Source organism: Ziziphus jujuba, chromosome 2 (genome assembly GCF_031755915.1).
Source record: "Ziziphus jujuba cultivar Dongzao chromosome 2, ASM3175591v1".
NCBI lineage: Eukaryota > Viridiplantae > Streptophyta > Magnoliopsida > Rosales > Rhamnaceae > Ziziphus > Ziziphus jujuba.
The window spans coordinates 27,017,557-27,043,005 of record NC_083380.1 but is presented as its reverse complement, the minus strand read 5'-3'; the positions used below and the strand labels follow the sequence as shown (position 1 = coordinate 27,043,005).

At 34.2% G+C, this 25,449-nt stretch overlaps 5 protein-coding genes across 7 annotated transcripts; 1 reads left to right on the top strand and 4 right to left on the bottom strand.

Moving 5' to 3' along the window:
* Positions 1-1,070: 1,070 nt before the first annotated feature.
* LOC107419255 (uncharacterized) lies at positions 1,071-3,637 on the bottom strand. Its single transcript, XM_016028001.4, has 2 exons — positions 3,219-3,637; positions 1,071-1,604 (listed from the first exon to the last, which is right to left on the bottom strand). The coding sequence occupies exons 1-2, from the start codon at positions 3,558-3,560 to the stop codon at positions 1,392-1,394; spliced, it is 555 nt and encodes a 184-aa protein (XP_015883487.3). The 5' UTR covers positions 3,561-3,637; the 3' UTR covers positions 1,071-1,391.
* Positions 3,638-7,865: 4,228 nt separating this feature from the next.
* On the bottom strand, positions 7,866-9,650 carry LOC107419253 (protein PHYTOCHROME KINASE SUBSTRATE 3). The gene has a single exon (XM_016027997.4). The coding sequence runs from the start codon at positions 9,308-9,310 to the stop codon at positions 8,000-8,002; it is 1,311 nt and encodes a 436-aa protein (XP_015883483.3). The 5' UTR covers positions 9,311-9,650; the 3' UTR covers positions 7,866-7,999.
* Positions 9,651-11,627: 1,977 nt separating this feature from the next.
* On the bottom strand, positions 11,628-17,211 carry LOC107419258 (probable methyltransferase PMT2). Its single transcript, XM_016028004.4, has 7 exons — positions 16,856-17,211; positions 15,401-16,046; positions 15,030-15,240; positions 14,392-14,677; positions 13,545-13,934; positions 12,633-12,710; positions 11,628-12,207 (listed from the first exon to the last, which is right to left on the bottom strand). Exons 2-7 carry the CDS (start codon positions 16,037-16,039, stop codon positions 11,970-11,972), a joined length of 1,842 nt encoding a protein of 613 aa, XP_015883490.3. The 5' UTR covers positions 16,040-16,046; positions 16,856-17,211; the 3' UTR covers positions 11,628-11,969.
* Positions 17,212-17,657: 446 nt separating this feature from the next.
* LOC107419254 (uncharacterized) lies at positions 17,658-21,702 on the bottom strand. 2 transcript variants are annotated; one of them, XM_016027998.4, is made up of 4 exons: positions 21,519-21,702; positions 19,523-20,206; positions 19,326-19,424; positions 17,658-18,473 (listed from the first exon to the last, which is right to left on the bottom strand). In XM_016027998.4, exons 1-4 carry the CDS (start codon positions 21,666-21,668, stop codon positions 18,216-18,218), a joined length of 1,191 nt encoding a protein of 396 aa, XP_015883484.2. In that variant the 5' UTR covers positions 21,669-21,702; the 3' UTR covers positions 17,658-18,215. The 2 variants fall into 2 exon arrangements, with proteins under 2 accessions (XP_015883484.2, XP_048329915.2); XM_048473958.2 differs by lacking the exon at positions 21,519-21,702 and adding an exon at positions 21,302-21,442.
* Positions 21,703-21,980: 278 nt separating this feature from the next.
* On the top strand, positions 21,981-25,426 carry LOC125422409 (putative pentatricopeptide repeat-containing protein At1g74580). Of its 2 annotated transcripts, XM_060814583.1 has the most exons (4): positions 21,981-22,121; positions 22,248-24,664; positions 24,754-24,939; positions 25,282-25,426. In XM_060814583.1, exon 2 carries the CDS (start codon positions 22,255-22,257, stop codon positions 24,547-24,549), a length of 2,295 nt encoding a protein of 764 aa, XP_060670566.1. In that variant the 5' UTR covers positions 21,981-22,121; positions 22,248-22,254; the 3' UTR covers positions 24,550-24,664; positions 24,754-24,939; positions 25,282-25,426. The 2 variants fall into 2 exon arrangements, with proteins under 2 accessions (XP_060670566.1, XP_048329914.2); XM_048473957.2 differs by lacking the exon at positions 21,981-22,121 and having other exon boundaries at positions 22,240-24,664.
* Positions 25,427-25,449: the final 23 nt, after the last annotated feature.

The window sequence follows — 25,449 nt, the reverse complement described above, 5'->3', positions numbered from 1 at the left end:
AGACAAAAATACCCAAAAACTAAACTTGGGATAGAAGCAAAACTCAAGGCCATGGATATTTACCCAAAAAAAACAAAAAAAGATTCAAAGGCTATAGAGCCCGCTTTTATAATTAACATTCGTTGAGCTCGGAGCATATTGCAAGCATAAGGTCCTCTGAATTTTGAATTTACTAAGGTCGACTACTTTAGGTTTATTACTTTATTTCTTTTGAGAGAATATTAAGAAAGTCAAAAAACAAACACTTCATAAAAGAATGTGAATGCTTTCGCTTCGCTATTTGACTTGAAGCAAAAAGCTTTTATGAAAGAACGTCAATGCATTGCTTCGCTATTCGATTTGATACAGAAAACTTTTTTTCCGCACTATTATTATGTTATAAGTTGAAAATTGAAATAAAATTCAAATTCCTTAAACTCTTTTTATTCAATTATGAAATTGAGGATATTATTAAAAAAATGCCTTTTTCAACCCAGAACTTGAGATTAAGATAGATAATCATTGTCAATTGAAATAATCCAAAGGAGGACTTCTTTAAGAAGTTGAGAAAACAAGGGCATGCCTAGTAACGTAATTTCCTTTGTAGAGCAAGGGCATTCATCCTTGTATTAACATCTATGTATTACTTCGTCCCCTTAGATTAAACTTCTTTTTAATCAAATTATCTTTTGCCTTTTTTTTTTTTTTTTTTTTTTTTTTTTTTTTGGGTTGACATTTAATCAAATTATCTTGTTTTATACATTTTTGTACCCTAAACTACAAAAAGCCCTCAAATTATCCTCCAACCTATGCTTTTCTTTTGCATCATATCAATCTAACCATGCCATTTTATTATATGAATTTAATGAAATTACAGATTGGCATGGTATAAAAAAGGTAGAAAAAGCGCAGAAACTGGACACAACTTTTTCACCTCTAAAATTATCATATGCCAGAAACCTATAATAATGACAAAGTGCATTTTTAAACCCAAATTTATTCGAACTAAATCCAACTCATCGCATTTCCAAAAAGATAGCCTCCCTTTCGTTGACCTTTTTCCTAAATGATATTCAAAAACAGAATTCCTCTAAATAAACTCGAGATAAACAGTCACTTCTCTTTTGCCAAGTAAGAAATTCAAAAGCAGTGACTACACTAGCAGTTAAATATTACACAACCTGCATGTAGTTTTGAGTATAGCTCAACTTCTGATGTGTATATGAAGTTATTAAGAGAAAACTGTTCCCACCAATGTAGTCATTATACAAGAGAAGAGATACACGTTGAGATATATATGGTTGAAAATGACTAATCAAATCTGAAAGGATAGCTTCGGACATCTCGTCAATGATCAAGAAATAAAATGTGTAAAACGTGTAGTCCTACAAAAAAGGCTTAGTGGTATCTATTTACCAACCATACCTTTTCAGCAAGTCCCTCGTTCTCTTTCTCATACGAGTGAAAACAACAACTACCAAAGCAAGGATCCATGGGGGGAAGTTTCCAAAAAAAACATATAATTTTTCAATCCATTCCGGTGCTTCCTTTAGCACCAATGCTATCAAAATGGTTATTACTGCTACCCCTAACAAGATCTTGGTCACTGGTTTGATCAAGGAATCCTGTAATTAGTAAAAGTAACGAAAATGCAATTAGAAGAAATTCAATAATTGGTTCACCAAAAGAAATAAATCCAATGTCTGTGCCAAGGCAAAACCGACATCCTTGCAACATTTTATATAATATTCATAGTCAGTAGATTTCTCTCAACTAAAAAAATGAACAAAAATGTATCATTTGATCTCTCAACACTCACAACATCATGAAAGCATTACAAAAACAATATCGCTCTTGACAATTTCAAAGAAATGCAAGGTAAAAAAGTCATGGGCATCAGGACAGTCAAAAGGTAGTAGAAATGCAGTGGCAAATCCTTGGTTAAAATAGTGTCCTATAAGGTGCTTATCAAAAAAGAGAAGAAAAAATAGGGAAAAGGTAAAGATGATTATATTGATGGGAAAGGTACAGATGACCCAAGCACGAGAGCCAATGTTCTAAATCCTTGGGTACATCTGATTGTTCCAACACTACCATTATGCGTAAGCAAAACATTTCAATAACTCACTTACAACCAAGCATGCTAGTTTATATTTCTCTAACAATCATAGCAAACCAAAATACTTATATTTATAATCATGTAAATAACACTTTGCCCCTCGGAACTATTACTTGTTTTATACTCTGCCCCTCAAATTACAAAAAACCTTAAATTACCCTCTGAACAACATGATTTTGTTAGATGATTTTGGTATAATTGTCCATACATACTACATAAGAATGTAATAAAATATAAAAAATAAATAAATAAATTTCTAAATTAAGTTATACGAGTTGTACATGGCTAATTTCATGAAATTCATTTATTGAAATGCATGATTGGACTGATCTGAAAAGGAAACAATAGTTCAAGTAAGATAGTTCAAGGCTTTCTGTCATAGTTAGGGGGAGATATTCGAAGGGGGAGATATTCGAAGGGGCAATAACATTACGAACAAATACCTCCCTCAAGCAATACAGGCAATCCTAAACAACATTTTGGCCGCGTACAACTACGGATTATCAATGCAACAAAAAGGTACAACCTTCCTTGTTCTAGAGTTATAGTAGTTTCTAAATTTTGCCAATTTTGCAAAAGTAGAAGAAGACAAGGTTTTCCAATAGTATTACTTCATAAAAGTAATGGTGCAAAGTTCAATCTTCATTGATAGATTTTTCAATTATCATGTGTCATAGATGTATATTTGTCTATCTGTTTTAAAATGCAAGTATTTAAAACATAAGGTTATCACATAAGTTTTGATTTTGCCACCATTAGAATAATATAAATACTAAAATCTCACTTCTGCCTTCTACTCTGTATTATTGTATATATGAGCATTGAGCATGTAATTCCATTACATTTTGAAGATCAATCTCCTATTTAACCCATCCAGTATCAATTTATTTTATTTTTTCCTGAAATTTCATTGTGCAAATATGGTTAATTGCTTTCACCACTCTCCCTATTTTTCCAACTGGTTCACAATTATTCAATAAAATCACAACTATTTCCGATTTTTTTCCTTAGTGAGTTCAAAATTTTCTTTGCAACCAAACAGAAAATCACATGAATTACTTGTAGATAAAAATAAATAAATAAAAAACAGTGTATAAGTAATGAAGAGTAGGTTTTTCACCTTGGGCTCTCCGTCGATGTAGATTACGGATCCATTTTTGTACGGAAAAATAGACCTGCCGTTCCTCGGATGAAACCGGATCGGACCGCTACGGCCCGAACCCGGTTTAAAGGCGAACACAGATTTGAAGCCGTACTTGTCGAGAATATTCCGGACATCCAACTGGTCCTGTTCCCAACCCCCAAGGTCCGACTTGAACACGTCGATCGGACCTTTGCCCCGCCAGTAAAGGTGGATTTCCACCTGAGGAACCTCCGTCCTAACGGTTTTCGGATTCGGGTTCGGGTTCGGCAGCTGAGATCCGCCGGAGGCTTCTTCGATTTCTGTCTGTTTTTTCTCCATTTTTTTTTTTTTTTAAAATAATTTTTTGGGTTCGCGGATTTGTAAATGGAGCAAAACTCTATGCGGAGGTTTGACTTTCCCGAGGTAAGTTATTTTTGTGGGGGACATTGGTTGTTAAAAAAAAAAAAAAAAATTTATAATTTATAATAAATTAATTTTTTTAGCTTTATTAATTTAAAATTCGATCATACATATTTTTTTAAAAAAACTTTTAAATTGAGAACTTGAATTTTAATTTTTGTTGAAAGATGTTAAAAAGAAGTGTGTGTGTGTGTGTGTGTGTATCAGTTTCTTTTTTTTTTTTTTTCTTTTTTAAATGAATAAGAAGTGTTTTATTTAATAAATATGTAAATGTGTTTGGTGAATTCAAGGTAAGTGACCCTTTTCCTTTTTTCTTTTTTGTAAAGCAAATTCTAAATTTCATTGAACATATTTTGTAAGCAATGAAAGGAAATAATTCATTTTCCACCTACTATCAATTATATTATTCCAAAAACAATATCATTTTAAGCATGCATTATTGTTTATTTGTATAGGTTATTTGAATGTTAGGCTGTCAATTTTGTTTAGGTCTAGAAAAATAACATAATATATGAATCACTTTTGATATTGTTTTATAGTTTAACAGTGACATTGTTTTGAATTAGTATTATCGATATAATTTTATCTATCTATAATATAAGTGCTTATAAATTTCGCTAGACTCTAGGAAAAAACTAAATATCAATGGGCCAATTTTTACAACCTAAAGCATGCACAAGGTGAATTGTATAATTATCTCCACTAGTTTCAAATTTTGGAATTTGATGTGCACAACTTGTTTATTAACATTTTGGATATAAATTTCAATGACATTGATTTTTTTTTTTTGGCAACTTAGAAATTATTTATTCACCTATTTAAATTATATTAATTTATTAACTATTCAAATATTCTAACATTGCTCTGTCACTGTCCAGTAGTAATGGCCACTATTTCTTTGGCCTAACATTCCTCCATTGTCATTTTAAAAACTAGTAAAATAGCTTAAACAATACTTTATTTATTCTATTTATATTTTTAATAGCTAGAACTACTTTTGAGTTATGCAGGCCGAGTACTTTTAAAAATAATAATGGGGCTGTTGCTCAAAATATAATAACTTTAGTACCCCACGAAGTTAGAAAGATCCACCAATTTCTTGACTTGTGTTTCTTTTTGAGCTTGACAACATGATTCTTCATACTTCAGTACAAGCTCCATACGTATATTTGAATGAAAATGCTTATCAACGACAGCCTACGAAACAATTATATGATGGGATATATCTTTGCCTAATTTCTTATCACTGACATATTTAGAATATTGTTTTACCATTTTGGCTTATGGGAATTATATATGGTGATGTTTAGACCTACAAATTAAGCAAAGATGTGATATTTGAGCCAATCTTATTGCCCAATTTTGTTTTTGGCGCAAGATTCTTCCTTTTTTTTTTTTTTTTTTTTTTTTTTAAAGCTAAGGAATTTTGTGGTTTAAATTTAGGCTCATATGTGAATGGTACATAATTTTTAAATGTTTTTGCTTTGAGACACCCTCCAAACCTAAATGGGTGCATGTTTTTTTAGTGGTCCACGAAAACTAATAAATTTATATTGACCATGGTTTTCATTAATTATGGTATATATATCAATCCAAAGTGTCCAACCATATATTAAAAGTCGGTCCCTTCACAACATTCCATTGCCACAACTCTACCTTGATTACATATACAATACAAATATATACATTTTTCTATATCTAACACCCAGTTTTCCAATTTATTGTCCATTCTTTTACAATTTTGTTATTTATAATTATTAAACGATCATTTGTTTATTTGATAAATTTTAATTATAATATTTAGTTTTATTATTTTTTATGTTAAAATTATAAAAGTAAATATCCTATAATTAGTTAAATTACTACATAACATATAACTCATAACAATTATCATTTACTAATGATGAAAAATAATATTTTTCATTCTTTTAACATAAATATTTTAACATAAATGTGATGAGTGCAACCCCTCTCTATTGATATCTCTCAATATATCTGTCTTGCCTTTCTGCAATCACATCATGCACATGGCTACCTACATTGTTCAAGTTTTGTGAAAACTTTAATTTAATTATTTGTTAGATTTTTCTAGCAAAATTGACATATACACTATAAATATCTTAAAGCGAGCACATGTTATGGAGTGGATATGTAACCAATTAACCTGACCTCTGTCAATTGAAACGTCTTTGAAAAGACGGATTTAAAAACAATAGTAATATGGCAAATATACCGGTTTCCACAAGACTTTCTCAGTAATATATACATATATATATATATATATATATATATATATATAATTAATGGCTTCATGACTATATGTCTAAGCAAACAAAAGCAGCAATAAATTTGAAATGAACCATAAGGGCTAGCCCGATTTTCAATAATTGCGGTTCATATATCCCTCTCAATCCCATGTGTGATTTTACCAAAAAAAAAAAAAAAATCCCATGTGTGACTGTAATGCTTTTCAGGTGGACTTTGTACAGAGAGAAAGTCTGCTATTATGATTCCAATAATTTTATAAATTTTACTGTTTTGATAGGTTTGCCGAAATATTTTGTTGGTTGTAAGTGTTTACTAGATTTTCAACCTATTTTCTGTGGAATGAAAGGGAGATAAGATTAGAAGTGGGGGGTGGGGGGGAAAAACAGAATGGGTCCACCCTGGTTGTGAGATAACTACAGAATTGAATGTCTCCACCCAACTTGCTTGATTTTCATATATATTATCTGATCATCTCTGGATGTGACTATCAATGTGTCACTGCCTTGAAAGAGTCATGAATATTATGGATGACATTCCTTTTAAGATTTCTTTTCAATCCTATATACAAGGGATTCTTTGTAATAACTCCCTCCTCATCATTTTTATCGTAGTCTTTTTCTTTGGTTATATTAATTTCACTTATGTCTTCGTGTTAATTTGGTCCCTACGATTTAAAGCATTCAAAATCTACAAAAGAAAGTTGTTCATTTTATAGTGAAATTTCACGGTTCAAGTTGGGCAATATCCCTTGAGTTTAGAGAGGAAAAAAAATTGAGGGAAACAAATGAAGGGGGAAAAAATCATGTACAAATATTTATATATATACATATATGTATTTTGATTATAAACTTTTACCACTAGAATGGATTGCAAGATAGATTTGGACAAAGTAATGCATTATGGGATTATCATGGTTAGATTATTTGCCTTACATATGCATGTGTTATATATATATATATATATATATATGAATCTACTTTTTAAGAGTTTAAGCTTTCAAAATAAATAATAATTCAATATAGTGCTAAAACTGTGTGATATGTAATATTTTTTTTTTCATATATATTTTATAATGACTGGTTATATCATATATTTGTAACGCTATTATTAACTATTTGTATAAGCTTTAGGAATGCTATCATTCGTGGGATGTTAAAAAACTTCTTCTATGAGTATGTGCATGAAATTTTGGAATTTTGTGTTGCAAATAATTTGCGCATGCTGGAATAGTGCTACAAAGATTGACAAACCCCCACTGAAAGACAACAAAAATGGGTTGAATTTATAAATGTTCGATACTTTTCTAAGTCCGGCATCTAAACTTGTAGGTCCTTTTAGTTTGTTAGAATATGAGAAATATATACATGACAATCCAAAGCACTAGATCTTTGTAAGGACATAAGTGAGGCAAAGGTGGGTTTCCAAAAGCAACTTTTGGGTTAAAATTAAAATTAGCAAAAACCTCCAAAACATGAAAGGCCACTCAGTTGTAAATCAAGAGAACAAAACATAAACCAGAACTAAAAAAGTCAGAAATAGGTTGGAATTAAAGTTATTGGCCAGAAAAACTTGTGGTCTAGCTAATATTCTATAAATGGGTTCAAAAACCCCACAGACAAATATAGAATCTCTCTTTCTTTTATTTCTTGTGCTGTTTTGCCTTTGAATGACAGAAAAGATATGGATATAATTAAAACCCTATTTCTAAAATTTTTAAATGGAGGTTAGGTTGGGTAAGTAGGAAATGAAAAACGAAGGTGACGCTAACAAATGGGCGGGCTAATAAGACACTTGAACTCCAACCAAAATGGTAGAAGTAGGTCGGAAACTTAGTCATATCTGTAAATTTATGAACATAATTATACACAGATTATCCTATCCACACTATTTGGCGTTGCAAAGATATACCAACCTCTACCATTCAAACTTTTTTTTTATTAATAAAGAAAAACAATATAAGAAAGCATAGTATATCAAAAACCAAAAACATATCTTTATGAACAATGATCAAACAAAAGGTTGTCTAGAATTTTAACCTTGCATGTTTGCAAAATATTAATGGAAAAATTTCTCATAAATCTTTAATAACCTCAATCTTTAACTTTAGTTCTGTAAGCAGATTCAGCAACTCTCACTGATTTATGACTCTTACACCCCAATATCCCACTATGCCTGTTTGTTTGCACTTCCTTTTCCATCCCAGCTTTTGTTTTGGCTATGGAGTTGATTGATCTATTATTTGCTGCAAGCATCTTTTCATCATAGTCTCTAACAACCGAAACGTCTTGGCCACCGGCAGCGCTGGCAGTTACGACACTCCAATCAATGCTGGCCTCGCTCGGTTCATACCGGGAAGTCGGTGTCATGCAGCTTGACATACCATCAGAGACTTGCCTGGTGAATAATGGCTGAAAACCTGTACCGCAAGAGATGTTCTCGATCTCAAACAGATCAGAACTAGCATCGCTTTCCATGTCATCGTTCATTCGAGTAGTTCCGGAAGCACTAGAAACATTTGAAGCTTTTGGTATGGCATCCCAAGTTAGCATAGAAAGTTTCCTCTCAAGGTTGATAGCTACTACATCACCTGTCATGGTGTTTGAACCAAATACCTCCAATGACTTCCTCGGCAGCTGTTCTTCGTCTTCGATGGTGGTTTTCTTCCTCCCTTCCAATTGAAGTACTAATTTTTCATCTGCTGTGGAAGTATGTACAGCACCAGGATTCAAGATCGGAAATGCAAAATGCTGATCTTCATGATTTTTCTGCTTGACATTGATCAATCTTTGTTGTTGCTGTTGTTGGTGTTGGGGTTTGAGAGGAATTACACGATCGATTTGAACGAGTTGATGTTGATCATCTTTCCTAACTTCTTCTTCATGAACATAAATGGATTTCTTATCGGAACAAGATCCACCACAGCTGAAGGTACTGACAAAGAAATTTTTTCCATTTAATAATTTCTTTTTCTTATTCAGAGATGGGTTTCCATTAAGACGAGGTAATAAAGCTGCTTGGCTGTTCCAACTTACTTCAGAACATGAGCTTGGTGTTCCAGGTCTGCTCTTTGTTCTTGTAAGTCTTTGAGGAGGAGGAGGATGATGATGATGAACCTGGTTGCTGTTGTTGTTGATCTCTTTTTTATACCCTCCACTCTTGCTTGATTTGTTAATGTCATCATTAAGTATCATATTGAAGTATCTTTCAGCGCCAAAGACACAGATTTCACCTTCTTGATCAATCGTTTTAGTTGTTCTTCCTAAGCTCATCAATGGAGGTGATGGATATTGCTGAACCTCAACAGACCCAGAAAGGTAATCATTATTATTCACTTCTAAGCCTTCACCTGCTCTCAGGTAAGAAAATGAAGCATCATGGAGATCAGTACTGTTCTGGTCCATGGTTAATAATGGAGGCAGGATGAGACTTTTTGAATGAAAGGAGGTTCTTTTAGTGGTATATATTTTTATGGCGGAGGTAGAGGCTTATATAAAAAGAAAAGTTGAACTTAACTGATGCAACAGAGAGAAGGGGGCTGGAGATGATGATGATGATGGTGATGATCATCTATATCGATTTGCTTTGTATTTTCATTGACAATTGGTCTATATAAGTGGGCTTGTGGGGATGTATATCATTTATATATATAGTAGGCAAATGGGTCCCATTTTTTTGTTTTTTCTATTTTTTGGGGTTTAATTCCCAATAATGTCGCTTCCAATTCTCTCAATGGTTCAAGTGCCTTCGTACTTTCAATTTCTTCTAATGATTTTATACATCAACGTAGTAGTTCTTAATCAATATATATATATATATGCATAATGAAAATTTAATTTTAATCACAAGCTCGAAAAAAATTTTGTATTTAGTTTTAGGGTCAAATATAATGAAATATTACAAATTTTGCATTTTGGTTTTCAAATTAAAAAAAATAAAAAAACAAAGGTCAGATTGTCCCGTGAACTATTATATACTCTTGTCGTATTTATCTCAGTTGTGTGATTTTATAAAATATATTTGACAAAATTAGACATATCCATTTGTTAATAATGAAATGAATTAAAACTCAATAAAGTAATTTCCAATAGAGTTACATAAGTTGTGCATGGTTAATTTTCATCAATTAAAAATATAAAATTAAACTAAAGTGAAAAAAAATAATAATAATACAGAAGGCAATGTAAAACTTTTTTTTTTTTAATAGTTTAGGACATAAAAATGCAAAATGTATAACAGTTGGCCTAAATCTATTTAATCTTTAATTTTAACTACTATATTGTATTACAAATGAAAATTATCCGGTTGGATATATAGTAAAATTGATAGTGTATAAGTTTTTGACAAATAAGTTGTGTCATATAGTGTTAGTGAAACAAATTTGTAATAGATGTTGGTAATTTCAAATAGCTAATATTAGCAGAAATTTGATTTTTATCACAAGCCAAGAAAATTCACTGTATTTAATTTAGATGAAGTGTTGTACAACAAAAAGAAATTGTATGGTTGTTGGATTGTAAAATTCTCGAATACATTAGTTTTTTGGCATATAAGTCGGTACCTGTAGTATTATGGAATCAAATTTATGTAAGAGGCTCATAAGTTCGGACACAATGGGGACAAGTGGCTTTTTGAGAATGTGGATTTATGTTCCATCAATCATTCATATAACATGTGTCAGGCAAATTGCCATGCAAATCAGAAGCAGAGTAAATGGATGGTCTAAAATTAAATACCATTTTCCATGTCATTAGGGAAAACGAATCAAGGCCAAGAGCTTTTAGATGAAAGGGTAGAAGTTGGTGATCATATTAAATCAATTATATAGACACATCATATATATATATATATATATAGAAAAGCAATTCTTGAATGGAAGAATGTTTGTTTGGGTCGATGTAATTGGTTGCATGCAACATGATATGGGTTATCATTATTAATGTTGACTAAGTTTAGCTGTTAAAGGCATTTTGTCTTCCACATGGTGCAGTACAGTAATTTAAAAGCTTTATTGAAGCTGGGATTAGCTAAGATATCCAATAGGATTTACTACTTAATTAAAGTTCAAAGTGGAATTTAGGTTTCGGCTTTGATGCTAAATACCAAAAACAGCTAAATCTTATGATGACCCAAGAAATTAGCAAAGATTTTATGATGAAGACCAAACAAGAAATTAGGTTAAAACGAATTGTGTTTTTTCTTGTTTCTCTTTACATTTTATGCCCCACCAAATTCGTATGCTGAATGATTGTCCCTGTTGATATAAATTGTGAGGTTCCTTAACCATATTTATACCATACATATGATTCTCATCAAAAAATACTAGAAAAATATGTTGGATACTTTTTTTATATGTACTTATGTTGGTGGCTCCCAAAACGACTTTCTTGAGAAGTATCACATAGAAATCTATAAGGTTTGTTCATTTTTCAGCTTAATTTAATTTTACCCAAAAGGACAACCTAATTAAACAAGCAAAGCCTAACAATTTTGTACTTGGACTTGATCCTAAATGGTTGATAGGATGTGATTACGTCCCTTCCACAGTTGCAACTTTGAGGGAAATAGTTCTTTCTTCCTACATATGTGGTATCAAAGCATCAATTTGTGCATACTCTAGAAATCAGGAAAGTGAGTCATATATGTTTAGAATTGTTTGATGAATCTTTCTTTTCGATTGGATGAATATAGCAAAAAACTATACAGAACACGGTAAAGAGGTATTACTAGGCAGTAAAAAACTTACACATTAAAAAATGAATACAAATGATATAAATGTAAAAAAGAATACATGTAATTGAATCTCGAGAAATGTTTAAAGATCCTGATCAGCAGAAACTAATGCCAAAAACTAGTTTTGCTTAATGAAAATAAATGATATAAGAATTATCTATAAATATTCTATATCTAGCTTTAGAAAAAAGGGGAAAAAAATTAAATGGAAAAGATGCTGCAGAAGCTACAAAAGCCACATCCCTAGGCTTTCATGCTTTGCCTGGATGCCCACGGAGACGATAAAATTTTATGAATTTGAATAGGAGATTTTTCGTGTTTGGTTTCCATTTACTGTGAGGATGTGGAGTTGTTATTGTCACTTACAACCCAATACCTTTTGACAGCAAACAGTACCTTTTCAGAAACAAGAGGACCATCCTCATGATCCACCATTTCTGTACTCCACCTCATTCCTTTCACAATCTTCCTCACCTTGCTCAGCACATCTACTTCGTCACGGAGTATGACTGCTCCTTCTGGACGTAGGATACGATCCATCTCCAGAAGAATGTCTTCAATACTACACCTGCATTGTCTTTATGTTAGCACACAGAGATAAAATTTGATATGAAAAACGTCAAGCAGATTTGGCCAATGACCAAAACACATCTACAAACTGGAGAGAAAAATCCATCTAGGTCCAGCAGCAGTGATTTTAGGTCTTCTTTGTTGTCCTAATAAACATAGTTGGGTCTACATATTATGGAAATAAAACATGGCATTAGTTCTGAAGACTGTAGGACTTCCTCTTAGACCCACCTTTCTAGCAAAAACTTTGATTATTATGACCCAAATAGGTGGTTCCTTTCACATGGTTCCACCTCATCTTCATGCATTATGATTGTTTCTAAGCAACTGGGAAAGGCTAACATCCCATGATTAAATTACAATGTTACAAACTATAAAGACTTCAGTCTGGTCGGAATAGATACCAAGTCAAAAAGGACTTACTTATCCTTGTACAAGCTGAAAAGGCCATTTGCATGAATAAGGTCATATGTCCTGGGATACGTGGAGAAGGCTTCACACCTGGTCGCAAACAGAGACTTTATCAGACAAAAATGTTTTACTAAAGAAAATTAAAGCAATAAATATAAAAGCTAAAAGTGCCCAGTTTCAAGTTCAATATATTACAACCAAAAGTTACCCACATGTTTCTCAACCTCTTTCGTTTGATCCCATACAAAACTACTATTACCTGCTAATGAAGACAATTTTAACCCACGAAACCAGAAAAATAAAGTGATAATCACAGTTTTCATGGTTGGTTATATAAAAATCTTTAATTATTGGAGCTACCGAACAAAAAATGCAATGCCTTCAAATGATGGAAACTCACAAGAAAACCACAAACACATAAAAGAAATTTTAACCAAGTCTTAAAAGAGTCCACTGAAGGGTAACCTATAACAGAAATTACGAAACAGAATGCTTTACGAAATAGGTACCTAAGCAGTAACAGAATAACATTAGAAAGAAGGACAAGAAATAAAGCTGGAATGGTAAGGCAGATATATGGCATGGAAAAAGTAAATAAAGAACTCATCCACTAGAAAGAGTAGGATGAGACTTAAGAGCCATGTGTACCAAAGAATACACAGATGACAAGATGTCCAGCAAGGATGTGGATAACACCAGAAGGGAAAAAGTTTTAGTAGTAAAGAAATATGTCACAAGAACCACAGCATGAAAGTGCTGCTAATTAGCTTAACAGAAAATTTTGACTTGATAACAAACACATTTACTAATGACAGATCAAAGATAGCCAAAGGATCATCAGGAATTTTGTTTTTTATGGTTCATTGAGTCGTTACTCTTGGACAAAGAAAATCAATAAGGGCAGAAATGTGTGTAAGAATTTACCAATCATGATAGATGCCAATTAATCCTCGTTCATATATCACTCCAAGGGTGTCTTTTTCTGCTATTGTAGGCATGACATTCATAACCCACAATTTGGGAGAGTTAAGAGCAGCAGCAAAACTTCCCAGACCAGCATTCATATCCATGATGTTCCGGTACCTGCCTGATTCAATTAATTTGTTGATCCTCTTATAAGCATTCACATGCTTCTTCCATGCCCGGTTGTCATCCTGGAAGGTCTCAGCAGATACTCCAGGGACAGATCCAGAAGATATTCTGAAAGGTACAATATCGAGCCTCTTTGGAAATGGCTTCCATTCCCCTCCAGCATGTTCATCTGGACTACTTGTCTCAGGATAAGGAGTTACACATGCTTCCATCTTCTTGTACCTAGACAAGCAAGAAGATTACTCTCTAGTTGAAAATTAAAGCTTTCTCAAACCATGGTGGAGGAACTCTTTGAAAAACATAATTGAAAAACCAGATTCAAACCTACAGAAAGTTCACGTTTGAGACAACATAAATTAAATCTTTTGTAATACAACCAAATTCCCTTAGCAGCCCACAGATGTTGACCAAAAATTTTAGCTATATTTTAGTTCCTAACAGATGCATCTCTTTGTACAACTTTTCCTTGCTCTTTATCTTATATTATTATGCTTCAGGAAAAACTCATAAGAAAATTAATTCACTGTAAATGGAATCATGAAATTTTAGTTCTAAAATAAGAATCACAATTATTTGCAGCAAATATTGGGGCATTAAAACTATTCCACATAATATTTATTTGACCAATAAACACTAAACAAAGCTTGTAAATGAGTAGAAGTTCAAATGATAGACATACCAAACATCATCTTTTATGGATTCACACATGGTAGGATGAGAATTTTGTTTACGGCAATACTCATTATTTGGTCTTTTCCTCCATATTGCCATTTCACCCTTCTCATACTTCTTTTCCCAGCAAAGTAGTTTGGCTACATCTTCAATCCTCCTCTGCTCTTCTTCAAGCTCCTCTCGAGGTCGCTGCCAAGATACAAAATTAGTCTTCCAGTTAATCGGAGGACCGGAAAGTACCCAGTATCCACCAGGTCTAAGAAGTCGATCCACTTCCATCATATACATTCCATCTGCAGAATAAGTTCGCTTACAATGTTATATGTTGTAGATTACCGTAATATTAGAACTTAACACTCAAAATGCAGAGAAATGAACAAGATATACTGAAGAACAAATCTCAAAAATGGAATAGCAATGACTCTGTCAAATGCATAAACCTGTTTATCTCCAATTATTTTAGCCTGGAAACATAAATTTTGGTTCATGATGAGGCAGCCACAACAGTGCTATATTTAGACTACAAATTATATGAACTTAAAAAGTGGAATAGATGTCCCAATAAGATAAAATGATATCTAGTACTGCACTTGACTAGCCACAGCTTCCTAACATGCTAGACATTAGAATAAAAATAGTACTCACCATTTGCACCCCATGGAATCAGGCAACGAGAACAGTGAGCCATGTCAAAAGATCTAGAAGGAAACGGCAGCATTATAGATCCAAGAACGCCAATAAAAGTTGGAACACCTCTTTCCAGTGCAAATTGAACTTGGGCTTCATGCGAGTCTCTAGGTGCAAATGACATGGCTATAACATTCTTTCTGAACAAGTATGCACCAAAACTTGCAACCTAATCATCATCCATGACCAGTAAATCAACTAGAAATATGTATAATCCAAGACAAAACATAGCCGCAAATCAAATGAAAATGTTCAGACAATAAATTCTCATTGAAGAGCAACAAAGCATATAAAAGCAGAACGGGAAATTTAAATATATTTTAACTTACCCCACATCCTGTATCCAATACGGTTCTGACCATCCCATTATCCATTGGAATAACAGCTGCAAGTTGATCGATATAAGCATCTGCCCCATGAGGAAACTGTGTTCCTCCACCTGGGAACCTAAAAACATTTCCCTCATATTGGATCCAGTTCTGAACAGCCTTCTCAACTGTTAAGCTTTTGTAAGGTGCATTTGCAAAGGGTACATAGTCACGACTTTTAGGCCATGGAAACGGGGTTGCATATCCTTCAGGTGCAGGAATGAGGCAATGCAGCTTCTCTTCTACAGGTGGACAATGCCGCTCCCTATATATCATGTTTTCTCTGGGGAATGTCATTGCACGCATTTGATCGTGACAGGGCGTATAATCAATGTAGCGTTTGTCACATGGTTTGATCTCCTTGATTTCTTTAGAATCATCATTCCGGCCATCATCATTATGATGGGTCTCATAGTTGAGATTCGAAAGGATGCTGCAGTCTGACTGCTTGGTAATCTCCACAGCTATGCTATCTCCCTTTCCAAAACCACTTCGCTGCCAGGCACCCAATATGTAGAAGAAACAACACAGAACAGCAACAACAAGAATTGACATTGAACCCCGACCTTTAAGGTCTCCTGAGTTCCCTTTTGTCGCCATGGTGTGCCTTAATTTGTCAAAAAAACAATCAGAAGTTACGATATAGAAAAACATAATTATAAAATAATAACATAAGAAATTCGATTTTTTTTCATTTTTATTTTTTTCCGAACTTCCACAAAACTGATAAACGAAAAAAGAAAAGAGTTCTCCACTTTGTTTCAGTCAATGGCCAAATCCTACAGTTAGAACCTGCCCATGGATGCACAATGCATATATATATATATATATATATTATGGTTATATAATGCTCACAAATTGCTAGTATAACAAAAGACATAGACAATCCCAGTTAAAACAACATGTTAGAATTGTATTAAAACCCCAAGAAATGTTCAGCCGTAGTACTAGTCTCTTCATATCCTTCAAGTATTGAATAGATCAAAAAAATTTTGAAACATATAACATAGACAACAGGCTATTAGTGAAAACTATCGTTAATTGACTAGTTTGGTATCGATATGAAATTCGAAAAGGCCAATTGCAGAAATTTCAAATGATAATTACAACTGGGTTTTGGAAGTTCCTTCTATGTTCAGCCAAATCACACATTCAGTTAAGACTAATTCAAACATATCTCACACAATTATTTTCTATATTTTATAACAATAATCATATGATATTCTTGCCAATAAACAACCCAAAATTAAGCCAAAAAAAGATCATAAATTCGTGGCTAAGACAACAAGCCATAAGATTGAAATCGAATTAATTTCTTTTTTTTTTTTTTTTTTTTTTGGTTAAACAAAACAATTACAAGAAAACAGAGCATCACAAAATCCAGGGACAATAACTATGAATGATGAAGTAAAATACCGAATGAGCAATGACACAGATCTGAAGGATGATTGCGAGGGTAGACTTTTTCTGGGTCTTAATTAAACCGCAAGAAATGCATCTTCATATTGTCAAATCCATGAGGGAAAAGAAGAAGAAGAAGAAGAAGAGAGAAATAGGGAAATGGGTTTATGACAAAAGTGAGTATAGAATCGTAGGTAGGGACTATAATGGCGAAAAGGATGAGATTTAAGAGATGGGTCTGATGCCCTGTGCTTGTGTATATGTGCTTGTGTGATGCAGAAGGAGGTTGGTTATATGGAGGGGAAAGAGACGAGGTGTCCCCGAATACAGAGGAAGAGTCCGTGTGTGTTAACTTCATCTTTCTGTCCAATAACTACCCGCCACTCCAACCGGTCTGGTCGGCACCTTCGTGCCTTTTTATTATTATTATTATTATTTTGGGAATCTTTCTTCTTGTACTTGCCAAATTATAATAATAATAAAAACAATACAAAATAAAGTACCACTACATAAAAATCAATAAATAACATACGAATCGATGATGCTGATAGAGACATCAAATTTAATATATTAATGGCTGAAATATTCATGTAAATCAAATATGAATTTGCATTAGTATACTACTAGCATACCAATTACCAACAAATTATAATAGCCTAAAATATATAGATTAATAAATCAATAAAACAATGTCAGAATGTAAAACTATGTGTGTGTATATATATATAGTCCTTATATGCAGGCATATCTAATTATGTAAAATTCGGTAAAATTATAGGCTATCCGCATTTTAACAAAATGCACTAAAATGCATATATTGGCACATAGCAATCTTCTCCTCAGCAGCACAGCCCAGGAAATGTTTTCAATTTAGGCTTGTCGTCGCCGAAAACAATTATTAGTTCTTTACAAGTAGTAACAGATTTGGCTAATCATTCTATTATGGTTTCAATAATATATTTTTCTAGACAAACAAAGTATCCTTGTATTAAAAAAGAAAATAGTGGCATGTGCCAATAGCCTGAATTTCTTCTCACAAGTATTCCACAATCCATATGACAACTTGGCGCAACAAATTGTCGACACTGATAACCTATCTAAAACAAATTTTGGTTGAGAAATGGACCATCCGAATCTTTTCTACTTTGGCCAGAAAAAGTGAAGCACATGCAGCAAATTCCTTTATTCCTCTAGCTTTTTCCCCTTCCAAAGCAACAGCAAAAACAAATCAATGCCGAACCAATCGAACTCATGGTAATCAGCATATTTGCCTAAGTTAACATCCACAGAAAACTGCCCATCATCACCAAAAAGCAGACCTTCGCTTAAAGCTGGACAATGCCAAAACTTCCCTTTAGAAGCTGTTTCCAACTAATTATTCTTTCATAAGGGATGTCAGCTCGTTTCTGTCATGCTGTACCCTTCCAGTTATTTCTAAGCACAACCCAGTTTGAAGAACCTTGTTTGGCTGTCTACCTTTCGTAGAGCTCCTAGCGGGGCCTGGATCCATGAAGACCGGTTGTACTCTAAGATCCGGGCTTGGTTTAATCCGGTTTAATTCTCTTTCCTCTGGTGGCCTCAATATTCTGCTCTCTGACCCTAACTCTGAAACATCATCTTCATTTACAAGGACCTGTCAAACCATTGCAAGTTAGAGTAAAGAAAATAATAATAATAATAATAATAATAAAAGCACAGAGTCAATCCAAAGCAGCAATGAACATCTATAACAACAGGGGAGAGGGCTGTGACAAGTGGTGTAGCGTACTAATGACCAAAATTTACTTATCAAAATTTCGTATCTGTGTGATGTGTTAATATTTTACTTGTCTGCTGGTCTGAGTTTGCAGGCGTATCTAGTTTATTTTTGACAGATAATATATTGTCAAGTCGCTTAATATAAAATTTGGTAATTTGATTTGATAATTGTCACTCCAATCTGAGATTGTCTAATCTATCATTATTGCATGACTAAAATGGAACAAAAGATAAAAATCTATGGAAACAAGAATTGAAAGAAGAAAAGAAAATAAACTCAAAATACTTCCAATAGAGTAGATAAGCAATAAATGATTTGTTTGTGTATTTATGAGGGATTATAGGAATGAAAGCTTCTTCCTATAATTATTTTGACTACTTAGATTGTACATAAGATATACAAGAGTACATGCATGTTTTCATGCGTAGTCTCAAGTATGCTGTAATCAATGAGGAATTTCATATAGAGCTGTTATGTTTATGAAAAATTTAGCTGCCGAAGCTATGGAGGAATTAGGTCACAACAAAGATACTTGAAAGCAGAAAGGACAAAAGTGGACAGGCTAAAATCAAGTAGAAAAAGCATGAAACTCTCTGGAGTCAAGAAGATTCATGCAAACCTACTTATTGAGTATAATAAAAATACATTTACACACATATTAATGCAGCAAGAGCTCAATTCATGAAATACCAAGAGAATAAAAGATTGTTTAGCAAAGATTCAAACCTTGCGGCCAACCAAGTCAAAGGTCACGATCACTTTATTTCGTTTTGCCCTCTCAGCTTCTTCAATCTCCTCTTGCTTCTTCCTTAAGAGTTCCTTTTCCTGGAAGCAGTGAACACAAAAGGGAAACAAAAGTGTGAGTGAAATTTCAAACACCGGTAAAAGTATGGGCCAGCAATTATAAAACCTAGTAAGTTTACCTCCATTGACAACCAACTATTTCCCTCAATCTCATAGTAGTCACTCTGGTCATCAATAACTGTTGTACGTGCAGCAGAGTCTCTGTCATATTCAACAAGTCTCTTTGCATAAGCTTCAGCTGCTGCTTCAGCATCGGATGAGGGAGGCAAAATTTCATCCAATTCCAGTCCAGCATATGTGCTTCCTTCCCTCAGTACAAGTGCACCACAAAAATTGCAAGGGCCCTCTCCCTCCTGCTCACATACTATCTTGCCACACGATAAGCAATTGCTCACAAGATTGTGTCGACGAGCTTGGCAAGAGCATGGTTTCCCCTGTTGGAAAACAATTGATCCTTTGGCAGCCTCTGCTAGTGACACAACTCTCCCAGCTTTCTTCTTTTTAGAATTACCTTGGTTTCCTTTATTTGTGGATTTCGACTCACTGGATTCAGTTAAAACCCGATTATTACTAGAAGTGGAAGCCACATTCCTTTTTGTTTCTGTCTGATTACTGGGAGCTGTGACAACTTTTGGCGTTCTTAATGGTTTTTTGGGTCCACTTATAGCATCTGATGGTGGCTTCACATAGGCCTGTAATTGCGAAGCTGGAACCTCTGGGGTACTGCTACAGAGATCTATGCAACCTCTTCGCCGTAAATATTCCTCAATTATGACCTTTCCAGTTTCCTGCCCGATAATATTCTGCAAAGGAAAACAAAGTGAAGATATTTTATACTTGACAGAGCAACCCCAGAAAGTCAAGACAATATGTTGAATGTTGAACACCATTATGCAGAAAAGGAAATGGTAATACGGAAAATCAAGCTAGTAGCGTTTCCTTTTCTGATATGTTCCCTTTCTATGTATTAATGCATCTCATAACAACAAAAAAGACAACTTCCTCTCCACGTCCTGATTTGGGCCCATATAAAGCAAGAACCATACAATAAATAAATCACAACATATGCAGCGAAAATGTTAAATTTTCAGGTACTCAATTGAGTTTTAAGATGTGCTTTCTTTGCATTGATCAGCATTCCTACAAGCTAAACTCCTGTGTACGTTAAAATTCTAGAATTCAGGGGCAATACCAACAAAATTCTATGTGGCAACTTCGAAGTGTCTATTAGCGCACTCATATGAGTAGTATCACAAGATGTCATGGACTGCCTTAGACATCTCAAATCCATTTATATACAAGACAGAAGAAATAGATGAAAGCTTCCAACAAATTCCAATCAAATTGCATACGATTCATCGGTACATCCAAATCAACAATACATACTCTGTACCAAATTTTAACAGAGATCAAGCATATCTTATAAGAACATGATGGAGCGTGTAAAACCCACTCTCCTCAAACAGCATAACCAACAAGGAAACTAAAAAATTTAGCCTCAACAAAACTTTGAAATTTTATCGTGGCTGCAGATCAAATATTGCAACAACATGTTTTGGATCACTATCAACTATTCTTTCTCCATCATCGATCGAATTTCAGTCATTAAAGGTTTGTTATCATAGACTTGTATACTGGTAAAGGATTCCACTGAAAATGCATTGGAAAGGACCTGGTCACGACTAACAACTTCATGTGAACTACTAAACATATTCCAGCAGAAATGAATCAATAATATGGAACAACACACAATAAACAAATAAAGTTAAACAATATAATTGGTAGTTGAAGAAGAATTATGCAGGACAAGAAATTAAGCAATTTGAATTGAATCAATGTTCAGTGCAATAATCATTATTTGACTATATATCATAAAAATCGCAGTTAAAAAGGACAACCAAGAATCGCATAGGAGACACTATCGGTTCAAATGGATCCCAAAATTTACCACAATTCAAATTCCAAATTTTTTTTTTCCCCAGTTTAGACAAAAGAATGAGAACCCATTAACTAAAATACAAATTGCAACCCAATAAATAAACTTTTTTAAGGAAAAAAAAAAAATGAAACATGAAATATTTTAGAGCGAGTAAGAGAGAGAGAGAAGTTTTGTACGTCAAGATACTCCTTAGCGTCCTGGGGTTGAGCGAGCTCACAATAGGAGACTAAACCCGAAATCATATCCGTATCCAAACCCAAACCCGTTTCCACCTTCTGGCATAGATCCACCAACGCCTTCTCCAACCATTCTCCCGCCGATCCCATTCTCTCTCTCTCTCTCTCTCTCTCTCTCTCTCTGGGTCTGGCTTTGGCAAACAGGAAGCGTATGTTGATTCCCTACTGCGCAGCTATCCTATGGTACTATCCTGCCGCCTTCAGATTTCAACACGTCAGCATTTGATGATACACTTATGGGTCCCACATGTTATAGGTTGATAATAGGATGTTAATCACTGGATCATCTCCTCTCCTCTTCATCCCCAGTACCTTCTCCAGCTCCACTGTGGTCTCACCCTCTCGCCGGCTCCGGCTTCGGCTCCGTCTCCGGCATTCTCACTTCTTTTCCGGTCGACAGATACTCATTTTCTCCATCCCCACGGTCTCTTCCGTCGTCAATTCAACCGGTGTATGAGAAAAACGTATGCTTTTATTTGTTGCAGTATCAGAGAGACCAACGAAGATTTGGGAGTTCATTTTTTCTAAGAGCTAAATTTAATGGTAAGTTGAATTGCATTTGAACCTGGGTTTTTCTTTTGCCGTGGTTTTAGGATTGCTAGAACTTGAAGCACGTAAAATTTTGCTTCTGGCTTATAGAAATCTGGTTGTATTTATATATATGTACAGACATACAATGAGTCCTGCTTTGCTTCCCAAACATGTTGCTGCGGTAGTAAAATATCAAAAAGATCCCCTTAAAGCGCTTGAAATGTTCAACTCAGTGAAAAAGGAAGATGGGTTCAAGCATACATTGTTGACATATAAATGCATGGTTGAGAAGCTTGGGTTTCATGGAGAATTTGAAGCCATGGAACGTGTACTCTTGGAGACGAGGGTCAATATCGATAACAGTTTGCTAGAAGGAATGTATATTGGAGCCATTAGGAGCTATGGAAGGAAAGGTAGGATTCAAGATGCTGTTAATGTGTTTGAAAGGATGGATTTTTATAACTGTGAGCCTTCTGTTCAATCTTATAATGCAATTATGAATGTACTGATTGAGCATGGCTATTTCGATCAAGCCCACAAAGTGTATATGATGATGAAAAATAAAGGGATCAATCCAGATGTGTATACGTATACCATAAGAATAAAGTCTTTTTGCAAGACTAGCAGGCCTCATGTTGCATTGAGGCTTCTTAATAATATGCATTCACAGGGGTGTGAGATCAATGCAGTTGCATATTGTACTGTTATTGGTGGATTTTATGAAGAGAATCATCATGTTGAAGCATATGAATTGTTTGAAGACATGCTTATGCAAGGTATGTGTCCCAACATTACTACATTTAATAAGCTTATACATACCCTATGTAAGAAGGGTGATGTTAAAGAAAGTGAAAAGCTTTTCAACAAGGTTCTCAAGAAGGGTGTATCTCCAAATTTGTTTACATTCAATATTTTCATTCAAGGACTCTGTGCTAAAGGTTTGCTTGATGAGGCTGTTAGATTGTTAGATGATGTTAAGAGTGAAGGGTTAATTCCTGATGTTGTAACATATAACACATTGATCTATGGCTTGTGTAAAAACTTCAAGGTTGGCAAAGCTGAGTCCTATCTTCATAAAATGGTGAATAGTGGGTTTGAACCAGATGGATTTACCTACAATACTCTTATTGATGGATATTGTAAATTAGGTATGATACAAAATGCCGATAAGATTCTCAAAGATGCAATTTTCAAGGGGTTCGTCCCTGATGAATTCACTTATTGCTCCTTAATTAATGGATTTTGCAATGATGGTGATGTAGAACGTGCCAAGGCTGTATTTAATGAGGCCTTGGGAAAGGGATTAAAGCCTAGTATTGTTTTGTACAATACATTGGCCAAAGGATTGTCTCAGCATGGACTTATTTTGCAAGCCTTGCAGTTGATGAATGAAATGTCAGACAATGGTTGCAGCCCCGATATATGGACATATAATTTAATTATAAATGGGTTGTGTAAAATAGGATGTGTATCTGATGCTAGTAAACTCATGAATGATGCTATTGCCAAAGGCTACCTCCCGGACATATTTACCTTCAATACATTGATTGATGGTTATTGTAGACAGTTGGATTTGAATAATGCTATTGAATTAGTAAGTAGTATGTGGAACCACGGAGTTACTCCTGATGTGATCACATATAACACATTGTTGAATGGCCTTTGCAAGGCTGCAAAGTATGCTGATGTGATGGACACCTTCACAGCAATGATGGAGAAGGGTTGTTCTCCTAACATCATTACATATAACATTCTTGTTGAAAGCTTGTGCAAAGCTCATAAAATAAATGAAGCATTAGACTTGCTAGAGGAAATAAAGAAGAAGGGCTTGGCTCCAGATGTTGTTTGTTTTGGTACATTGATCAAAGGCTTTTGCATTAATGGAGATCTTGATGGATCATACCAGCTATTTAGAAGAGCTGAACAAGACTTTAAGGTTTCTCATACAACATCTACATACAATATCATGATCAATGCTTTTTGTGAAAAGCTGAATATTAGTATGGCAGAAAAATTGTTTTTTGAGATGAGTGAAAATGGTAATGTTCCAGACAGTTACACTTATCGACTAATGATTGATGGTTTTTGCAAAGTAGGGAATATTGATTCTGGCTATAATTTCCTTCTAGAGAAGATTGAGAAACGGCTCATTCCGTCACTATCGACATTTGGTAGGGTTCTAAACTGTCTTTGTTTGAAACATAGAATTCAAGATGCTGTCAGCATCATCTACATTATGGTGGATAAAGGAATTGTTCCTGAGGTTGTGGATACAATATCCAGTGCAGATAAAAGGGCAGTGGCAGCACCTAAGATTGTTGTGGAAGATCTCTTAAAGAAGAGTCATATAACTTATTATGCTTATGAACTTCTATATGATGGAATTAGAGATAAAAAGCTACTGAAGAAATGGTTTCCTACCAGGTATTCTCATGTTTGAAAAGAAAGCAGTAAGTTTTGATAGGTCAATAATGCATATACCGAACCCAAAGTTTTAAGAAGCCTAGAGTCCACAGCCAGCTGCATCTGAAGGCTTCTCTCTGCAGAACTTTGTGGTACCTTCTTGTCCACCTTGCACTCCTTTATGATAGAATAATTTCTGTTATTAGCACAACTTATTATGCCCTTATCTTTGGAATTTCAGGTTGAAGAAGGTTTATATAAGGATTCAGATGAGATTTAGTTATTTTCGTTTTTCATTTACAATCACACCTCTGCAGAGAACTCAACTTTGGCATCACACTTCAGCATGTGAAAATCAAGTTTGTTGGCTCTTCCTAATTAACTGCCGTCTTGTGAAAGCCGGGGCTTTAACTTCCATTCTCACAGTGTAAGTGGTTGCCATTTCTCATACTGTCTATTTGATATCCAGATGTTGGCTGTAGGCTGTCCAGAAAAACTAGGAGGATATGCAATGGCTTGGCTCTGCCATGCCCCATAACCTTCCATTCCCATGTTCTATGTAGTTATTAATTTATTTACTTATTTATTCCCTTTGTTTTTGGTTTGCTGAGCTCCCATGGATTGAATAGTGGGACAACTTTTTAACCTTTTTATATTTGCAAACTGCCAGTCATGCTGTTTCTCTACAGATTATTATATGAGAATTGAGAAGTATATTAGAAAAGACATACATATTTATTTTATGAAATCTTGCTTTGCAATCATCCAGGAAGATAATATTTGTATTTTTGTTGGCTCTGGATGGAAATGGTCCTTGGACAAATCTAGAAGTTATCGTTTGGAGACGGATCTGAAAAAAGATGTTATGGAGAGGTCCCTCCTAAGTCCTAACAATGAAGATGTTCAACCTAGAGGTTGGGAATTACCTTGCATTGTA